Here is a 13,890-nt window from a genome sequence, read left to right as displayed (position 1 = left end):
GAAATCTATTTTTATAGCACGTTTGATAACGATTTAAGTTGGATCCATTTTAAAAGTATAACATAGGTATTTCTTAACAAAGCAAGCGCGGTCATACTTTTGACTCTGGTACAGAACTGACATTTTTATCAAATATTGTTATAGGGAAAACGCAAAAAACGTTGCTATTATCGCAGCATGTCCACCTCTTCGGCAAGAGACCAACCGGGAACCTCCCAGGAGACATTCGAGGACTTTTACTCAGAAGTAAGTGAGGCGGGTGAAACCGCTTGCTCAGTTTTTACACTGAAGGTGGCTCCTCCCATGGGCGGCCGCTCAAAATAAACTAAAACATTATTATTATGTACACTTGAATAAATGATTTTGTGCCTATATTGCAGGTGAAAGAAATTGAAAAACGTGATTCAGTTTTAACTCCTTCTCAACAAATTGATCGTTTACTTCGTCCAGGTTCAACTTACTTCAATCTCAATCCGTTCGAGGTGCTCCAAATTGAGCCCGAGGTCGAGGTGGCTGACATAAAAAAACGCTACCGCACCTTGTCGATCCTCGTCCATCCAGACAAGAATCCCGACAACCAGGAGCGCGCTCAATTGGCATTCGATATTGTGTCGCGTTCCTGGAAGATCCTGGAGAACGAACTAACGCGTAAAAGGTGTCTGGAGGTGTACGAGGAGGCCAAGGGGCGAACGGATCAAATGGTGAGTATTTAATCTCTCAGAATTGTTTTTTTAGGATAGCCGTTAGCTCACAGCCACGGAATAAAAATTTCTAAAGTCGATTTATTATATACAACCATATTTAATTGTTTTTTTACGTCCCTTTCAGATTGCAGAAAAGCGAAAAAAGCTCAAAAAGGAGGGTCGGCCAAACGAGCCAATACCCGAGGACGATCCCACAAAGTACAAGCACGCCATTTACGTGATGGTAATGAAGCTATTCGCTGATATGGAACGTCGGCGCCAGAAGCTCGACCAGCGCGACCAGGAGGAGCGCAAGCGAAAGCGCGAAACGGAAATTGAGGAGGAGGAGCGGGTAAAGGCGGATCGTGAGTGGCAACAGAATTTCGAGGAGTCGCGTCAAAGCCGAGTAAATAGCTGGCATGACTTCCAATCAGGCGCAGGCAAGTCCAAGAAAGCCAAAAAACAAAAACATATGACTGGCATGATGGTGCCACCTAAGTTCAAGCCAGAGTCGCGATAATATTGCTTCCCAGCGCGGCGCTGCTTCCTTCATCAACGCCAGACCACCTCTGCCTGCCTCCCCGCGTCGCGTTGCTCATAAATATTTTTACATTTTTATATAAGTATCCTTTGGAATTGTAATTGACACGTGCATAAAGTATAGATATAAGAAATCACATATATATCTTGTCTTTCCTCTAACGATAGATGGCTGGGCATCCTTCTTATTCAAAGCCTACAGTTCCGTGTAAAGGGATGCAGTGAACACAATATCGCGTTTAATGGCAGCCGACGCCTCTTCCATCTTGGACTGCAGTCCAGGATTGCCAATTCGTATGGCGGCCGTTTTTACATCACGCAGAGTTTCGTCCAACTGCTGGATACATCTAACGATGATGCCCTCCTGAACTTCGGTCAGTTTCATAATCTCAGCAAAGGGCTGTGGATCAAGTTAAGAGTGAATTATACTTCAAGAGTTAGTGGCTGAAATAGAGGCGCCTTACCTTGTTCCTGGCCCACTCGTATACCACCTCAAGCAAACCAAAGTTAAGACGGTTTTCGGCCTCGATGGCAGCCTGGAAGCGCTGCTCTTCGGCAAGAATTGTATCGTTGATTTGCTCAAAGGCTGCCACACACTTCTTCAACGGCTCCGGTATAACCGGTTCGCCTTGGATCTTCGCCTGGAAGACAAGGCCCGAGAGCAGTGCGGCTATCTCAGCCGGCTCGAGATCGTTAAACATGTTGCACAGAATAAGCTCCGTGATCAAAAGTTCATTTTGGCCCATCTCACAGGCAACCTTACCCTTGAGTGTTACCTCATCCAGTTCATCTATGTATTTAAGGGCCCGAAGAACTTGCAGCTTGTTGCAGTAATCCGGATAGAGAGTCAAGCTTTTAGCTGAGTTCTTGAAGCGCAGCTCTTCGATGTGGATCTCTAGCATTCGGCGCTCGTAGACCTTTGCAAACTCCTGCTCGAAACCGGCGATGTTGGTATGAGGCAGCAAATCACCCACTTGGCGGCAAAGGTGGTCTACGTAGTTTAACATTGCTACCTCGCTGTCGGCATTCACGTTTATCTCCTTGGACAGGTTAACGTACTTGATGTTATCCGGGTTGGCAATGTGACTCTCATTCAATTGATAAAGATCAGTTACAGCCTTGACAACGGATCCACCTGGTGGAGTATCCTTAAAGCGCTCCAGCTGCCGTTGTTCCCAATTTCGGATAATTACATCTGCATCGACTTTTATTGTGCTCTTGGTGATGCTTATAATGTCCGTGGCCTTAATGTCGAGAACAGTGTGTCCTCCAATTCCTTCTGGCTGGAATATTTTGTTATTGGGCGTGAGAGAGATTATTTTGTAATAGAGCTCGCCCCGCTGAAGAGTGTCGCTATCTTTTGCCTTGAACTGATGGTCCAACACCAGTACTTTATATACAGTATCCTTGCCTGGGACGGATTTAATGTTGAGTAAAATGGCCAGTTTGTTGTAGTGTTTGCCCTGGGTGATAACAATGACGCGGCCAACCTTCAGCTCCTTCTGGATCTTGGCCTGGGTTACAATGAATTTCTAGATGGAATGGAAATATTAGGATTATACAAAATGTTCTGTGGTCTAAACCCACCATAATACGGTGCTTCTCCTTCCAATACTCCACTGCCTTGTCGTAGAAGTTCACGAGAGGTTGTAGGTGCTCGCCGAGATTTGGAAGCATGGCGAACTTATCTTCGGCCACGCGCAGTTGTTTCTGCTGTGTGGGCAACTGTAGCTTCTGGTTGAACTCCTTAAAACTAAACTGCATGATATCCTCCACCTTTATACTCTCAATGCGCAGGCATGTGAGGATCACCGCATAGCGCAGAATGAACTGTGATTGTAGCTTCTCAGGTAGGCCAAGGATCATTGGACGTAGCTCCATCGACGGTGGCACGTTTCCTTTGCACAGTATGATCACAGTTCCCGTCTCGTCATGTCCACGGCGTCCTGCCCTGCCGGCCATTTGTATGTACTCTCCCGGTTTTAAATTACGCATCTCTAGACCGTCAAATTTCTTGCAAGAGTCAAAGACCACGGTGCGGGCGGGCATGTTGACGCCCATGGCAAATGTTTCGGTGGCAAAGAGCAGCTTCACCAGACCATTCTGGAAGAGCATCTCCACTATCTCTTTGAGAATCGGCAGGATACCGCTATGATGCACGCCGATACCTCGCTCTAAGGCATCTTTAAGCACGAGGACCTGGGGGATAGTGCGATCCGGTGGCTTTAGCTTGGCCAGGCATTGCAGGAAGAACTTCTGCACTGCACCTTTCTCTTTTTCGGTATTGAGATCCACCGACTGCAGAGCGGCCACATTAGAATCACACCTATTTCGTGACAGGGTAAAGGCAACAACTGGCATTTTGTTGTTTCGCCTGAGAAAGTCAATTAGTCCGATCCAGGTGTACTGCTCCTGTTTAGCATTCACATAGTTATTTGGACCACCTCCACCGCCCTTGGCTTTGCCCTGCATCTCCTTTTTGCGCTCCACAGCCTTTTCGTAGTTACCCTGAAGATATTTGCCTTGAGAATCCACCAGCAGGAAGATGTCGTCACGACTCTTTCCCCCGGCACCAGTGTAGAGGAAGTGTGTTAATGGCACTGGTCTTTTCAAAGTACTAATCACATAAACCTTTCTCTTCTTGGTGCTTCCAACCCAATCCGCCAGTTCCATTGTGTTCGGGACCGTCGCACTCAGCATAATGATATTGACATGATCAGGTAGGAGAATAATGACCTCTTCCCAGACGTGACCTCTCTCCGGGTTGTTGATGTAGTGCACCTCGTCAAAGATCACCCACTCCAAATCTCGCGTGACTTCGCTACCGCAATACAACATGGAGCGCAGGATTTCGGTGGTCATAATCAAACAGGAGGCTGTGGGTTCGATCTGCAGGTCACCGGTTATGAGTCCTACATCCTTGAAGGTCTTCCGGAAGTCGCGATATTTTTGATTAGATAGCGCCTTTATGGGCGATGTGTAAATGGTTCGGGTAAGATCTCTCTTAGATAGGGCTATAGCATATTCTGCTACTACAGTCTTTCCAGCTGAGGTGTGGGCTGCAACAAAGACATACTGACGCTGCTCCAGCTTGAGGATGGCCTGCTTCTGAAAAACATCCAATTCGAACGGGAACTCCATAGCTGGGCATGGTATTTGCTCCTTAAAATCGTTGATCGGATGGCTAATATCCATCATCTCGGCCCAGTCACTCTTAAAGTTCTTCGTGGTGGTGGAGATGTTGAGCACAGGTTTCAGATCAGCCTTCATGATCTGATCGTCTACATCCTGGAACTCCTCTGAGGGAAATTGCACTTTCTGTTGGCTAGGATCTGCAGAGACTGCAGAAGAGCTTGATTCCTCAGTACGTGTGATCTTCATCCACTCCTGGACGTCCAGATCCTGCTCTAGGTTTTCCAGTAAGTCCACATTAGAGTGATCAGAGACCACAGGTGGCAGGGATACAGGTTGCGATTTGGAGAAGTCGTAACCAGCGCTAAAGCCTGGTGGCACTGTTAAAAGCTTGTCCCCGAATTGGAAATTTTCCACATCCAGGGCGGCGATCTGCTGGCGCTGCTCGTCAAATCCACCCGGCCAAAAAGGAAAGTTAGAGTGGGAGCCACGCGTCGCTTCTTCCAGCAAACCCGGTTCTCTTTGCATGGACATCGAGTTGTTTGCATTAGCGCCCACATCCTCTAGGTCCACCTCCACGAACTCAAGTATCTGGCCATTCTGATCCCTACGAGGAGCCAGCTTGGTGCTACCCGGACAGCGCGGCACATGCAACAGGCGCATCGCATCAAATTTTCGGGGCAAAACATCCGGTAACGGATTGTGAAGGGAAAGTTCCGGATGCAGAATATAGTTGCGCAGCCTCTCGAGGTTCTCTTCACCCCTGATCTCACTCATTTTATTTGTTTGTTCCTAGCGAAAATTAGTTTGTTTGGCATTTGCCAAAAAGTCGAGTAAACAGACAACAAAAGAGTCGGCAGAAAATTTCGATTGACTGGTCACCCTAAAAATCGAGAATCAGTCGCGTGCCGATTTCTACCTAGGGTGCGTTGAAATTAAATTATTTATAATTATATTAAAATATAATAAAAATGATAATCTGATTCCCAAATATATTACAAAAACAAATAGGAATAATGCAAAAATTCAATATTTAATAAAATATTTGTAAGCAAGTGTGAAGCTCCGGCAATAGTATTTCGTCACCTACATTACAACTGATCTTGGTCATCTCTTATACATTGTTTACATTCATGGCACAGTGTAAGAATCAGGTTTCTCCAGACTAGTCTAGTTACTTTCGGCGGAACACCTCGACCTTGAGGGGGTGACACTTGTCGTCTGGGACTTCTGCGCCCACCTGGATAGAGACATCCCCTTGCGGACAGGCGCTCAAGGCCACCAGAAGATTCATGTCGGCCACGAACTCAATAAAATCCCCCTTACGAGCGGGACTTGGCTTGCAGAAATATTGCTGCGTATCCTTGGTGAATCCGGTACACATAAATATATTCCAAACGTCGTGCACATCCTGCTCTGTCAGTCCGCGCTCCTCTACCACCGCCTTGACCAATGAACTGTGACAGCTGCCCACCCGATCATTGCCTGTGATTAACTTGTAGGTGTAATCGTCGCAGCGAGTTCCAATCACGTCGTGCAGGGCACCACCATCCTCATCGATTCCATACGCGGCGAGGGAGTCAAACACAAAGGTAGCCATCGGACGCAAGTAGGGGAGGCAACTCCACAGACGATCGTAAACGCGCAGGTGCGACGAGTGCAGCTGACGCGTCTTTCCTGAGTAGAAGCGCTCGGCGGTGTTCTCCAGGTTCCAAAAGTTCATGTCGCCCACTTGGGAGCCTTCGTTCACGGTCACTCGGCATAAGTCGCCCTTCTGCATTGTCCAGGTGCGGGCCTCTCTCTTGGGCACGACTACTGTCTGTACAAGATCGCCAGTCAGAGCTTGATAGCGTTTATCCTGAAATCTCTCAATGGGTTAGAATTAAATATTTCTCCAGGGACTAAGAGTATTTCATAGAGAATATGTCGCGTAACTTACATCGTATTCTTCCTTGGAAACAATCGATGCCTCAGGTTTATCATAACAGACCACAGGCAAGTGTTTCTCAAAGGTGCGGGGCTTGGAATCCCGCCCGCACCATGGAGCGGGAGCAGCAGCAGCAAGGGGAGTAACAGCGGCCATGACTACACAGAAAATATTTGTCACTGAAAACAGCAGGTAAGAAACTACTTACCTTTAAAAGATTAAATACGTTGTGGTCTTATCAGTCACCAAGTTCCAACTGATCTAGCTTTACAGCTGGTCAGAGCAGGTTAGCTCTCTAAAAGCTTTCGATAGGCACAGCTTTGCTCTATCGGATTTTAAATGATCACAATTCGTTAATCGTTGTTAAAAACACAGTTTATTTACTTTTTAGTAACACTAAATTTATAAAACTCGAGCAATCAAAATGAAATTAATTAAACATATCAACAAAAAACTATAATTTTTCTGGTCTTTCCTGACAAAACGTTTTTAACTATGAAGCAATCATGAATGTATGATGCCGTTCTCGAATCTATCCTACATCTGGCTTTCTTTCGTTTGCGAGGGAGATGCTAATCAATTGATAATACCTAAGTTAATTCGAACCTAAACTAAACATTGTATCTTCAAACTTTGTAGTCTACTGTGCCTATGTCTCCATCATGGTGGGCTGTGGCTGCTCGTTAAATGGTTTATCGTTCTCCATCTTTTCCATAAGCTCCTCCAGCCAGATGCGCAGCTCCTTAGAGGAAAATTCCTGCGGTAGCGGCAGTCGTTCTAGAGCGACTTTAAGCACAGAGGATGGCTCCATCTCAGGGCAGACAATGCACATCCCGTGCACAAGACAGCTGAGGCTCTGCGCGATCTCACTTTGGCAGAGCCGGTGTTTGGATGTGGGACACGGCAGCAGACTGATTCGCGAACATGGTTCACTGAGCTGTGGCTTAAGAGTCTCCCAGCGCGCATTGAGGTCCGCAATGTTGGTCACATTACGGATCTGCTTAAACTTGGTACTGATATCGATATAATCCAAAAATATCTGACCCTGGTTGGCCCAGTTGGGCACTCGGATGCTGCTCCCTTCTGGGTCTTCAAACTGAATTAGCAAACTGTGGAGGTATTCCATTTTTCCTGATGGATTATAAGATGATCTCTTAAATATCGTCAAAAACTAATATCAATAATGAACTAACCGTTTATAATGGCATCGGGAGCAATGTGTTGGAAAATTACATCGTGCGCTAGTGCAAATTGTTTAGCCTTTAGCAGATACTTCGCTTGAAGATGATGCTTTCCTGACGATCCTGCCTTGACGGCCTTCGCATAGTCCACCCACGACATCGGAACTCCCAACTCTTCGACGACAAAGCGCTCTTCGGCATTTAGAGGCACCTTAGCGGACACGCTGACGTTTCGCTGGAGCATTTGCTGAACTGCTCGTTCTCTGTGAGGCCTTCGCTTAATGTGCAGCAGAACAAATATGCTCCAGTGCCAGAGGCCTTCATTCTCCAGTTGGCTAGCGAAATCCACTGAGATGCGAGCCTCCACCAAAGGAGAACAATGGTGGTAACCGAGAGCTCGCAGAGTTTGTAAAAGCAGCCAACTAAAATTTGAAAATATAATTGAATTTGGAAATTAACTAACTATCTTTAAACGTACCTTAAACGAAAGTCCATGGGATCGGCGGTGTGTGTAATCGGATTGAGGGTTTCTTCCAGGGAATGCATTCGCTTGGAGTACAGCTGCAGCACGTGGTAGCGCAGGTCATAGATTGGTTTCTTAGTATCAGTGGGTGCGTCCTTGTAGCTGGGGCTCGGTGGCTCGGCATATAACTCCTCCGCTTGGAAGGCGCTGTTATAAGCATTGAGGGCGTCCGTAATAGTCGAGGTGGGGGCTGTAAAGTACCACAGTTGCAAGGCCAGAACTGTCAGCCAGTTGTGGTCCTCCAGCAAATTGATGGCTCCATGAGATGACCGCATCATCGGAACTCCGGCAGCAAGCATGTACATCTTAAGACGCTCCAGGTCAATGTATTTATCCGACTTACTTTGCTGCCAGGCATACAGCTGCTCCTCCATCAGCAACCGGAAGACAGCACCGGAACTAAGTTGGGCCAGCACGAGAGCTAGGTTGGCGTCATCATAGCTCAAAGCTAACTCACAAGCCTCATTTACTCGGTGGCAGCTTAGCAATTCCAACATATGATTTAGGTAGCTTTGGGTGCTAACCTTCTTCGAGAGCAGATCCTTGCCCATCAGTGTATTTTCAAGCCATTCGGAAAGTAGATTGCGTCGGCACATGACCATATAGTGAGAGTTCTTTTCCAGGTCTACCAACTCATCATGATCACCCCAGAGCGCAAAGAGAAGCGACCACACAGACACAGCGTAGTCCTCCTTTAGCCCAGCGTTTCTCTGCTTAAGCGCCTCGGAGAAGTGCTTGGAAACTAATTTTGTTCCGCTGTCGGAACGCAACCACGGGCACTCATTGTCTTCTTTTACAGACACGCAATTGCTTAGCTGAACCTCTAGATGAGGAATAATGCTCTCTCGGATACCCTCATTTCCTTTGACCATGTTAAATTTCACCAGCTGCATTACATTGGGTGACATATCGGTGGCTAAGCGGGGAGCGAAAACCATGGAGGCGGGCAGGAATGGTCCAGTAACTAAAATAACCAAATAGAATAAATTTAGACTTTTCATTCGTTTCGATATATTTTACTTACATTCTTTAAGGCTGCGCATATTGTTGAACGTGCTGGGAATCACCAACGAGTTTTGTGGGCCGAAACTAAGCTTGAAGCTACGTCCCTTGTAGAATCCCAGATCGGCAATCCACATATCGCGCATTTTATGTGCAATGGATCGAGGCAAGGGAACGGTAGTGGCATGTACCTTAACAGGTGCCACTTTTGGTTTGCACACAAACTTAAAGGCTTTCGTCGATTCAGTTTTTTTTTCCTTTACAGCTGTCACAATGCTCCCAGTTCCCATTGAAGAAGTCTAAAAAACGGATGAATGAGTAATGAGTTTGTGATCAGAGGTCAAAGGTTCTAAGATGTACCTCTTCGTAATGTGCATCACACATCAAGCTGGCCTCAGAGACAGACGATGAGACCGGCAGAGCCGGTGATGGGTGCCCAAAATCGTATTGACTCGAGCTTTCAGAGGCCCCATCTTTCCAGGCATTAGGTTCGGCATTGAAAAACTTGCGATGACGAAGTCGTCCAGCAGGCTCTGAAAAGATTCATGGGTAATTTGGAAATGTATAGTGATTGTGAAATGATTTTAAAATGATTTGAACTGGTATAAATATAATGATAATGATTTGTCGTTGAACTGAGCAAAATTATTCGGTTTAAAAGGAAATTTAATAATTGAAAACCCTTCATTATTTGTGCTTCTATTTATTTCTTTGTTTTAAACATTATTTTTTAAATATGTAATATATGTAATACTTTTAGAAAGCTAACAATTGAATAAATATTAACAAAAATGAAACAAGATTAAAGGATCTAGATACTACAAAAAATATATAACATTTCATTTATCCTTGATTTAAAGACATCAAGATATGGTCCACCTACCCATGGGTTCATCCTCGGTGGCATTGTCCTCTATGAAAAAAGATGACTTCATCAATTGCATTTTGTGCGGCTCGTTGCCGACCATATCCTGGGCCAGAGCAGCCGTGGGGCTGGTAACAACTGGTCGGTGACGCGGTGCATCAAACATAGAGAAATCTGAGTTGCCGCCGGCTTGAAAAAATTCTGCAAATTCATATAAATCCAAATTACATCTAATAAAACTACAGTTTATTTAAAGAATTTCTACTTACGTGTTTTATCCATTAGCAGGAACTCGGCGGAGTCATCCATTGGACGGAATCCGCTGGCTACTCCAGCAAACAAAACCTTTGGATTCAAATTACGGGCTGAATCCTCCGAAATTTTCTGCGCCTGGCGCAATGAGTTAAGTGTCATCTTTTCTGCGGTCGCCCGCTGTTGGGCCTCAAGCGCTGTCATTTTAGCCTTTTTCGGATCGGTGGGCACCTCGTCCTCCTCATCGCTTTCACCCAGGCCATACTTGGAGAAGTGCTTGACACGGAAGACCCAACTGCCGGTTTCCGGACGGTATTCGATAAAGCGCGTATCGTTCTTATCGCACACCCGCCGCAACTTGCCCTCCCAGTCCATCTCGAGCAAGCGTTGTGGCTCTTTTATAGCCTCATGCTTAGTCTTATCTAAGGGCCACACTTGGTCCAAAGTGACTTGTGCGTCTCGGTTCAAGCCGTGACCAATAGGTGGCTTGTTTTCGTCGTCGGGATAAATTATGATCTCCTTATTGCGGAAGTGGACTGCAGACGTTGGTGATACAAAGTTCTTTAAGTTACAGCAAGGTAAATCAAAAAAAAATACACTTACCAATCTCATCGATGTTTAAGCCAGCCACATCCATCTCCTTGCCGAAGAAAACATTGCCGTAACCTTCTCGACCCACCGTGAAGTTTGGCACCACACAGGATCCGTCCTCTGCCAGATAGGAGCGAAGGTCGTCCAGCGATGGAATTGTGTAGTAGCCCACACGTCGCAGAACAATGCCTGTGGGATGGGCCTCGTAGTCTGCGCCCTCTGCAGCAGCTGCCTCAATGGCAAGTCGAGATCGGCTCGCTGTAGAATCGTCCGCCTCATGAGACCTGCTGGAGAGAACGCTCTCATTGGCCTGCTCCGAAGTGAATGTTTCCCGTCGTGCAATGACGCTAGCTTGATCCTCGAACGGGTTTTCCGGGATGGTGGACACAGAGAGGCGAACGGTGGATGATGGGCGGTATGTATCCAGAGGCTTGCGTGGCACCAACTCATTAAGAGTGCTATTATGTGGCGATCCCTGATCCAATCCGGTCTGAATATTATGCTGGCGCACCTTTTCCAGATTGTTTGGATGCAACCATGACTCACGGCGACTGATATCCTGGCTATCCCTCCCATTTACTGCTCCAGGCGAGTTTCCTGCTGGTGCTAGTGGTTCACTAGGAATAACTCCGGTAAAAGATTCTCGTTCCTTGCCAGGAGTACCCACTTTGGAGCGAGACTGCGGTGTGTTAGGGCCACTTCCAATCGAGCTGGAGGGATTCCCGCTTTCTACGTTCTTATTTTTGGGTTTGATAACCAAACGCTTGGCATTGGGCTTGAGATTGAAGCCCTCCACAGTAGCATCGAACTCCTCGAGGCCATCAAAGAGCGATTTTCTATTTAAAGTACTGCCCAGGGCCTTCACCTTCACTGGAGCCGGACTGTCTTTAGTGGCAATCTTGTACTGGTTGTTGGTCATGTCTAGTACAGCCTGCTGGGCAGCTGGATTTGTGGCCCTGGTTGCATCTGACTCGTCGCTGTGCTTCAGATCCTTGAAAATGGGAGAATCTCCATACGGCGAAGTAACCCTGGCCAAGATCTGTTGATGTATGGGCTGATGCGAGGGCGTCATTATACCTATTGTTGGCTGAGCACCCATTAGACCTCCAGTTAATGTGTTATTAGTACCCATTCCAAAGCCGCCGCCAAGGGATCCTCCAACTCCTCCGAAATTACTAGTACCGCCTCCAAATAGTCCACCCGTTGGTGCAGCTCCTGTGCCACCCAAGGTTGTAGTTCCTCCTCCGAAAAGTCCTCCTGCTGGCTTGGCAGTATTCCCAAAAAGCGATCCGCCCGTGTTGCCTGCATTGAAATTAAGTGGTGCTGCGCTCGTAGCTCCAAATCCTCCGAATCCGGATGTTGCTGGCTTGTTCAATCCCGAGTTGAAAAGACCTCCTCCAGTTGTTGCTGTGCTGGTATTTAAACCAAAACTGGAAAACGGAGTGCTGGCCGTGGAGGTGGCTCCAAAAGCGGGGGCCGCGAAGCTGGTAGCTGGCTTGCTCCCAAAGAGTCCTCCACCTGCTGTACTTGTGGCCGGAGCTCCAAATCCAAAACCTGATGTGGCTGCTGGAGCAGCGGTGCCTAGCCCAAAGGCGGATTTATTTGGATCGGTGGCGGGTGGAGCTCCGAATAGTGAAGTCTGCTGCGTTGCACCGGCGGTGGTGCCAAAGCCGCCAAATCCGGTATTGGTCTGTCCGAAAGCAGGAGCTGCACTGGTCGCAGGGGCCTGTCCAAACAAGCTTCCTCCCTGACCAAAGGCGGGCTTGGCTCCAAACGGATTTGAGGCATCAGCAGCCGGAGCGGCAAATGGCGTGGTGGTCGCGGCACCAAAAGGTTTCTGTAGGAAGTTGTTTTGTTGGGCCGGAGCCCCAAACGCGCTGTTGGTTGCCGGTTGTTGTCCAAAGGTGGTGGTACCAAACATGCTCTTATTCTCGGTCACTGTTTGTCCAAACAAACCCGTACTTGGTTGCGCTGTGTTGCCAAATAATCCACCAGCTGCTGGCTGGGCAGGCTGGGCCACCTGAGTTCCGAATCCAAAGGCACCTGGAGCACTACCTGCCTGTGGACCCTTGCGCCCGCACATATAGTCTTCCAGGCGCAACTCCTCCAAGGATTTGCTCTCATACTCCTTCATGGCCGTGATGCAGTGCTGCTTTGTGTTCACACTATTGGGCTGGCCACTCTTCATCAGAGTATCGGTGCCGAGTGTCGGTTGGTACTTAACCACAGCGGTGCCCGTATTAACTCCAGTTGCCCCCACTGCGGCAGTCTGTGGTTGAGCAAAAGCCGAGGCGGTGCCGCTTCCAAAAACACTCGTGGTTGTCGGCGCCGCGGTTCCAAAGGACCCAAATCCCGTGGTGCTGGTAGCGGCAGCCGGTTGACCGAATAAAGAGCCAGTGGGCTGAGCAGCAGCCGTCTGTCCAAAGGCCGTCATCGCTGGCTTAGCGGCTCCAAAGGCGGGAAGTGTCGATTGACCAAAGAGGGAAGTGTTAGAAGCCGTCTGGGTGGATCCAAATATATTCGAAGTTTGCTGCGGTTGAGAAAAGGCTGCAAGGAAGGATGTAGCAACATAAGTAACAATAAACGACTTTAATTGATCGTTTCTAACCTCCAAATGCTGTGGGCTGAGCTGCGGCCGTGCTACCGAAGCCGGTAGACGTGTTCGCACCGAATAATCCTCCGGCAGGCTGAGCAGGCGTAGCTGTTGCACCAAATAACGATTGTTGGGCAGGCTGGGCGGCAAAAGTGGAGGTGTTTCCAAAGGCCGGAGCAGCCGGTTTCCCAAAAGTCGACTGCCCAAACGGAGTCGTTGTCGTGGTGCCACTAAAACCGCCAAAACTGGTGGCCGCCGGAGTGGTTCCGAAGCTGGGTTTTGCGCCACCAAACATGTTGCTCAATGCCGCTGTTCAGATAACACACATATACTTAATAGATCCCCTCCTTTGTCCTTCGTCCGAGTGTCAACGATCAAAATGACCAATTCTTTTATTTTACCACGTTGTGCAATCTGGGGCGGCGCAGCCTGTTGTGGACGTTGGGGGCTGCCCAGACTGTGCTTAGAACAAATAAACACTGGAAAATTTTGTCAAGTCTGCGAAAACAAAGCGAGTCGGGATGGTGAAATGGCGCGCCGTTTTTTCACGATGTTAGGAAAATGTAGACAGGAGTGTGACCGGAGCGCGGAAGCGCTAAGA

General features: G+C 47.7%; 4 protein-coding genes across 4 annotated transcripts; 1 reads left to right on the top strand and 3 right to left on the bottom strand.

Annotated features, from left to right (window-relative positions):
- Positions 1-88: 88 nt before the first annotated feature.
- On the top strand, positions 89-1,362 carry LOC108116658 (dnaJ homolog subfamily C member 8). Its single transcript, XM_017228649.2, has 3 exons — positions 89-246; positions 381-701; positions 829-1,362. The coding sequence occupies exons 1-3, from the start codon at positions 178-180 to the stop codon at positions 1,201-1,203; spliced, it is 765 nt and encodes a 254-aa protein (XP_017084138.1). The 5' UTR covers positions 89-177; the 3' UTR covers positions 1,204-1,362.
- LOC108116655 (helicase SKI2W) lies at positions 1,312-5,205 on the bottom strand. Its single transcript, XM_017228646.2, has 3 exons — positions 2,811-5,205; positions 1,688-2,755; positions 1,312-1,623 (listed from the first exon to the last, which is right to left on the bottom strand). The coding sequence occupies exons 1-3, from the start codon at positions 5,130-5,132 to the stop codon at positions 1,420-1,422; spliced, it is 3,594 nt and encodes a 1,197-aa protein (XP_017084135.1). The 5' UTR covers positions 5,133-5,205; the 3' UTR covers positions 1,312-1,419.
- Positions 5,206-5,369: 164 nt separating this feature from the next.
- Positions 5,370-6,566, bottom strand: LOC108116654 (uncharacterized protein C11D3.03c). Its single transcript, XM_017228645.2, has 3 exons — positions 6,491-6,566; positions 6,295-6,440; positions 5,370-6,213 (listed from the first exon to the last, which is right to left on the bottom strand). Exons 2-3 carry the CDS (start codon positions 6,436-6,438, stop codon positions 5,530-5,532), a joined length of 828 nt encoding a protein of 275 aa, XP_017084134.1. The 5' UTR covers positions 6,439-6,440; positions 6,491-6,566; the 3' UTR covers positions 5,370-5,529.
- Positions 6,567-6,638: 72 nt separating this feature from the next.
- Positions 6,639-13,863, bottom strand: LOC108116653 (nuclear pore complex protein Nup98-Nup96). The gene is made up of 9 exons (XM_017228644.2): positions 13,305-13,863; positions 10,709-13,243; positions 10,123-10,641; positions 9,872-10,054; positions 9,349-9,521; positions 9,011-9,287; positions 7,942-8,950; positions 7,476-7,885; positions 6,639-7,413 (listed from the first exon to the last, which is right to left on the bottom strand). The coding sequence occupies exons 1-9, from the start codon at positions 13,582-13,584 to the stop codon at positions 6,932-6,934; spliced, it is 5,868 nt and encodes a 1,955-aa protein (XP_017084133.2). The 5' UTR covers positions 13,585-13,863; the 3' UTR covers positions 6,639-6,931.
- Between the last annotated feature and the right edge of the window lie 27 nt (positions 13,864-13,890).

The sequence above is a fragment of the Drosophila eugracilis genome, unplaced genomic scaffold (assembly GCF_018153835.1).
Source record: "Drosophila eugracilis isolate 14026-0451.02 unplaced genomic scaffold, ASM1815383v1 contig_75, whole genome shotgun sequence".
Lineage (NCBI taxonomy): Eukaryota > Metazoa > Arthropoda > Insecta > Diptera > Drosophilidae > Drosophila > Drosophila eugracilis.
Note: the sequence above shows the minus strand (reverse complement) of the source record. Positions and strands in the feature narration are given on the sequence as shown.

What these genes read in the sequence shown, in the direction of transcription:
- LOC108116658 (XM_017228649.2), top strand. Translation starts at nt 178, where the DNA reads ATGTCCACCTCTTCGGCAAGAGACCAACCGGGAACCTCCCAGGAGACA. An exon ending in TCGAGGACTTTTACTCAGAA is followed by an intron (nt 247 to 380) that starts GTAAGTGAGGCG and finishes CCTATATTGCAG; the next exon opens with GTGAAAGAAATTGAAAAACG. An exon ending in AGGGGCGAACGGATCAAATG is followed by an intron (nt 702 to 828) that starts GTGAGTATTTAA and finishes CGTCCCTTTCAG; the next exon opens with ATTGCAGAAAAGCGAAAAAA.
- LOC108116655 (XM_017228646.2), bottom strand. Translation starts at nt 5,132, where the DNA reads ATGAGTGAGATCAGGGGTGAAGAGAACCTCGAGAGGCTGCGCAACTAT. An exon ending in AGGAGAAGCACCGTATTATG is followed by an intron (nt 2,756 to 2,810) that starts GTGGGTTTAGAC and finishes CATTCCATCTAG; the next exon opens with AAATTCATTGTAACCCAGGC. An exon ending in ACGAGTGGGCCAGGAACAAG is followed by an intron (nt 1,624 to 1,687) that starts GTAAGGCGCCTC and finishes CTTGATCCACAG; the next exon opens with CCCTTTGCTGAGATTATGAA.
- LOC108116654 (XM_017228645.2), bottom strand. Translation starts at nt 6,438, where the DNA reads ATGGCCGCTGTTACTCCCCTTGCTGCTGCTGCTCCCGCTCCATGGTGC. An exon ending in TTTCCAAGGAAGAATACGAT is followed by an intron (nt 6,214 to 6,294) that starts GTAAGTTACGCG and finishes GAGAGATTTCAG; the next exon opens with GATAAACGCTATCAAGCTCT.
- LOC108116653 (XM_017228644.2), bottom strand. Translation starts at nt 13,584, where the DNA reads ATGTTTGGTGGCGCAAAACCCAGCTTCGGAACCACTCCGGCGGCCACC. An exon ending in CTTAAACATCGATGAGATTG is followed by an intron (nt 10,642 to 10,708) that starts GTAAGTGTATTT and finishes CAACGTCTGCAG; the next exon opens with TCCACTTCCGCAATAAGGAG. An exon ending in CCCATGGACTTTCGTTTAAG is followed by an intron (nt 7,886 to 7,941) that starts GTACGTTTAAAG and finishes TTCAAATTTTAG; the next exon opens with TTGGCTGCTTTTACAAACTC.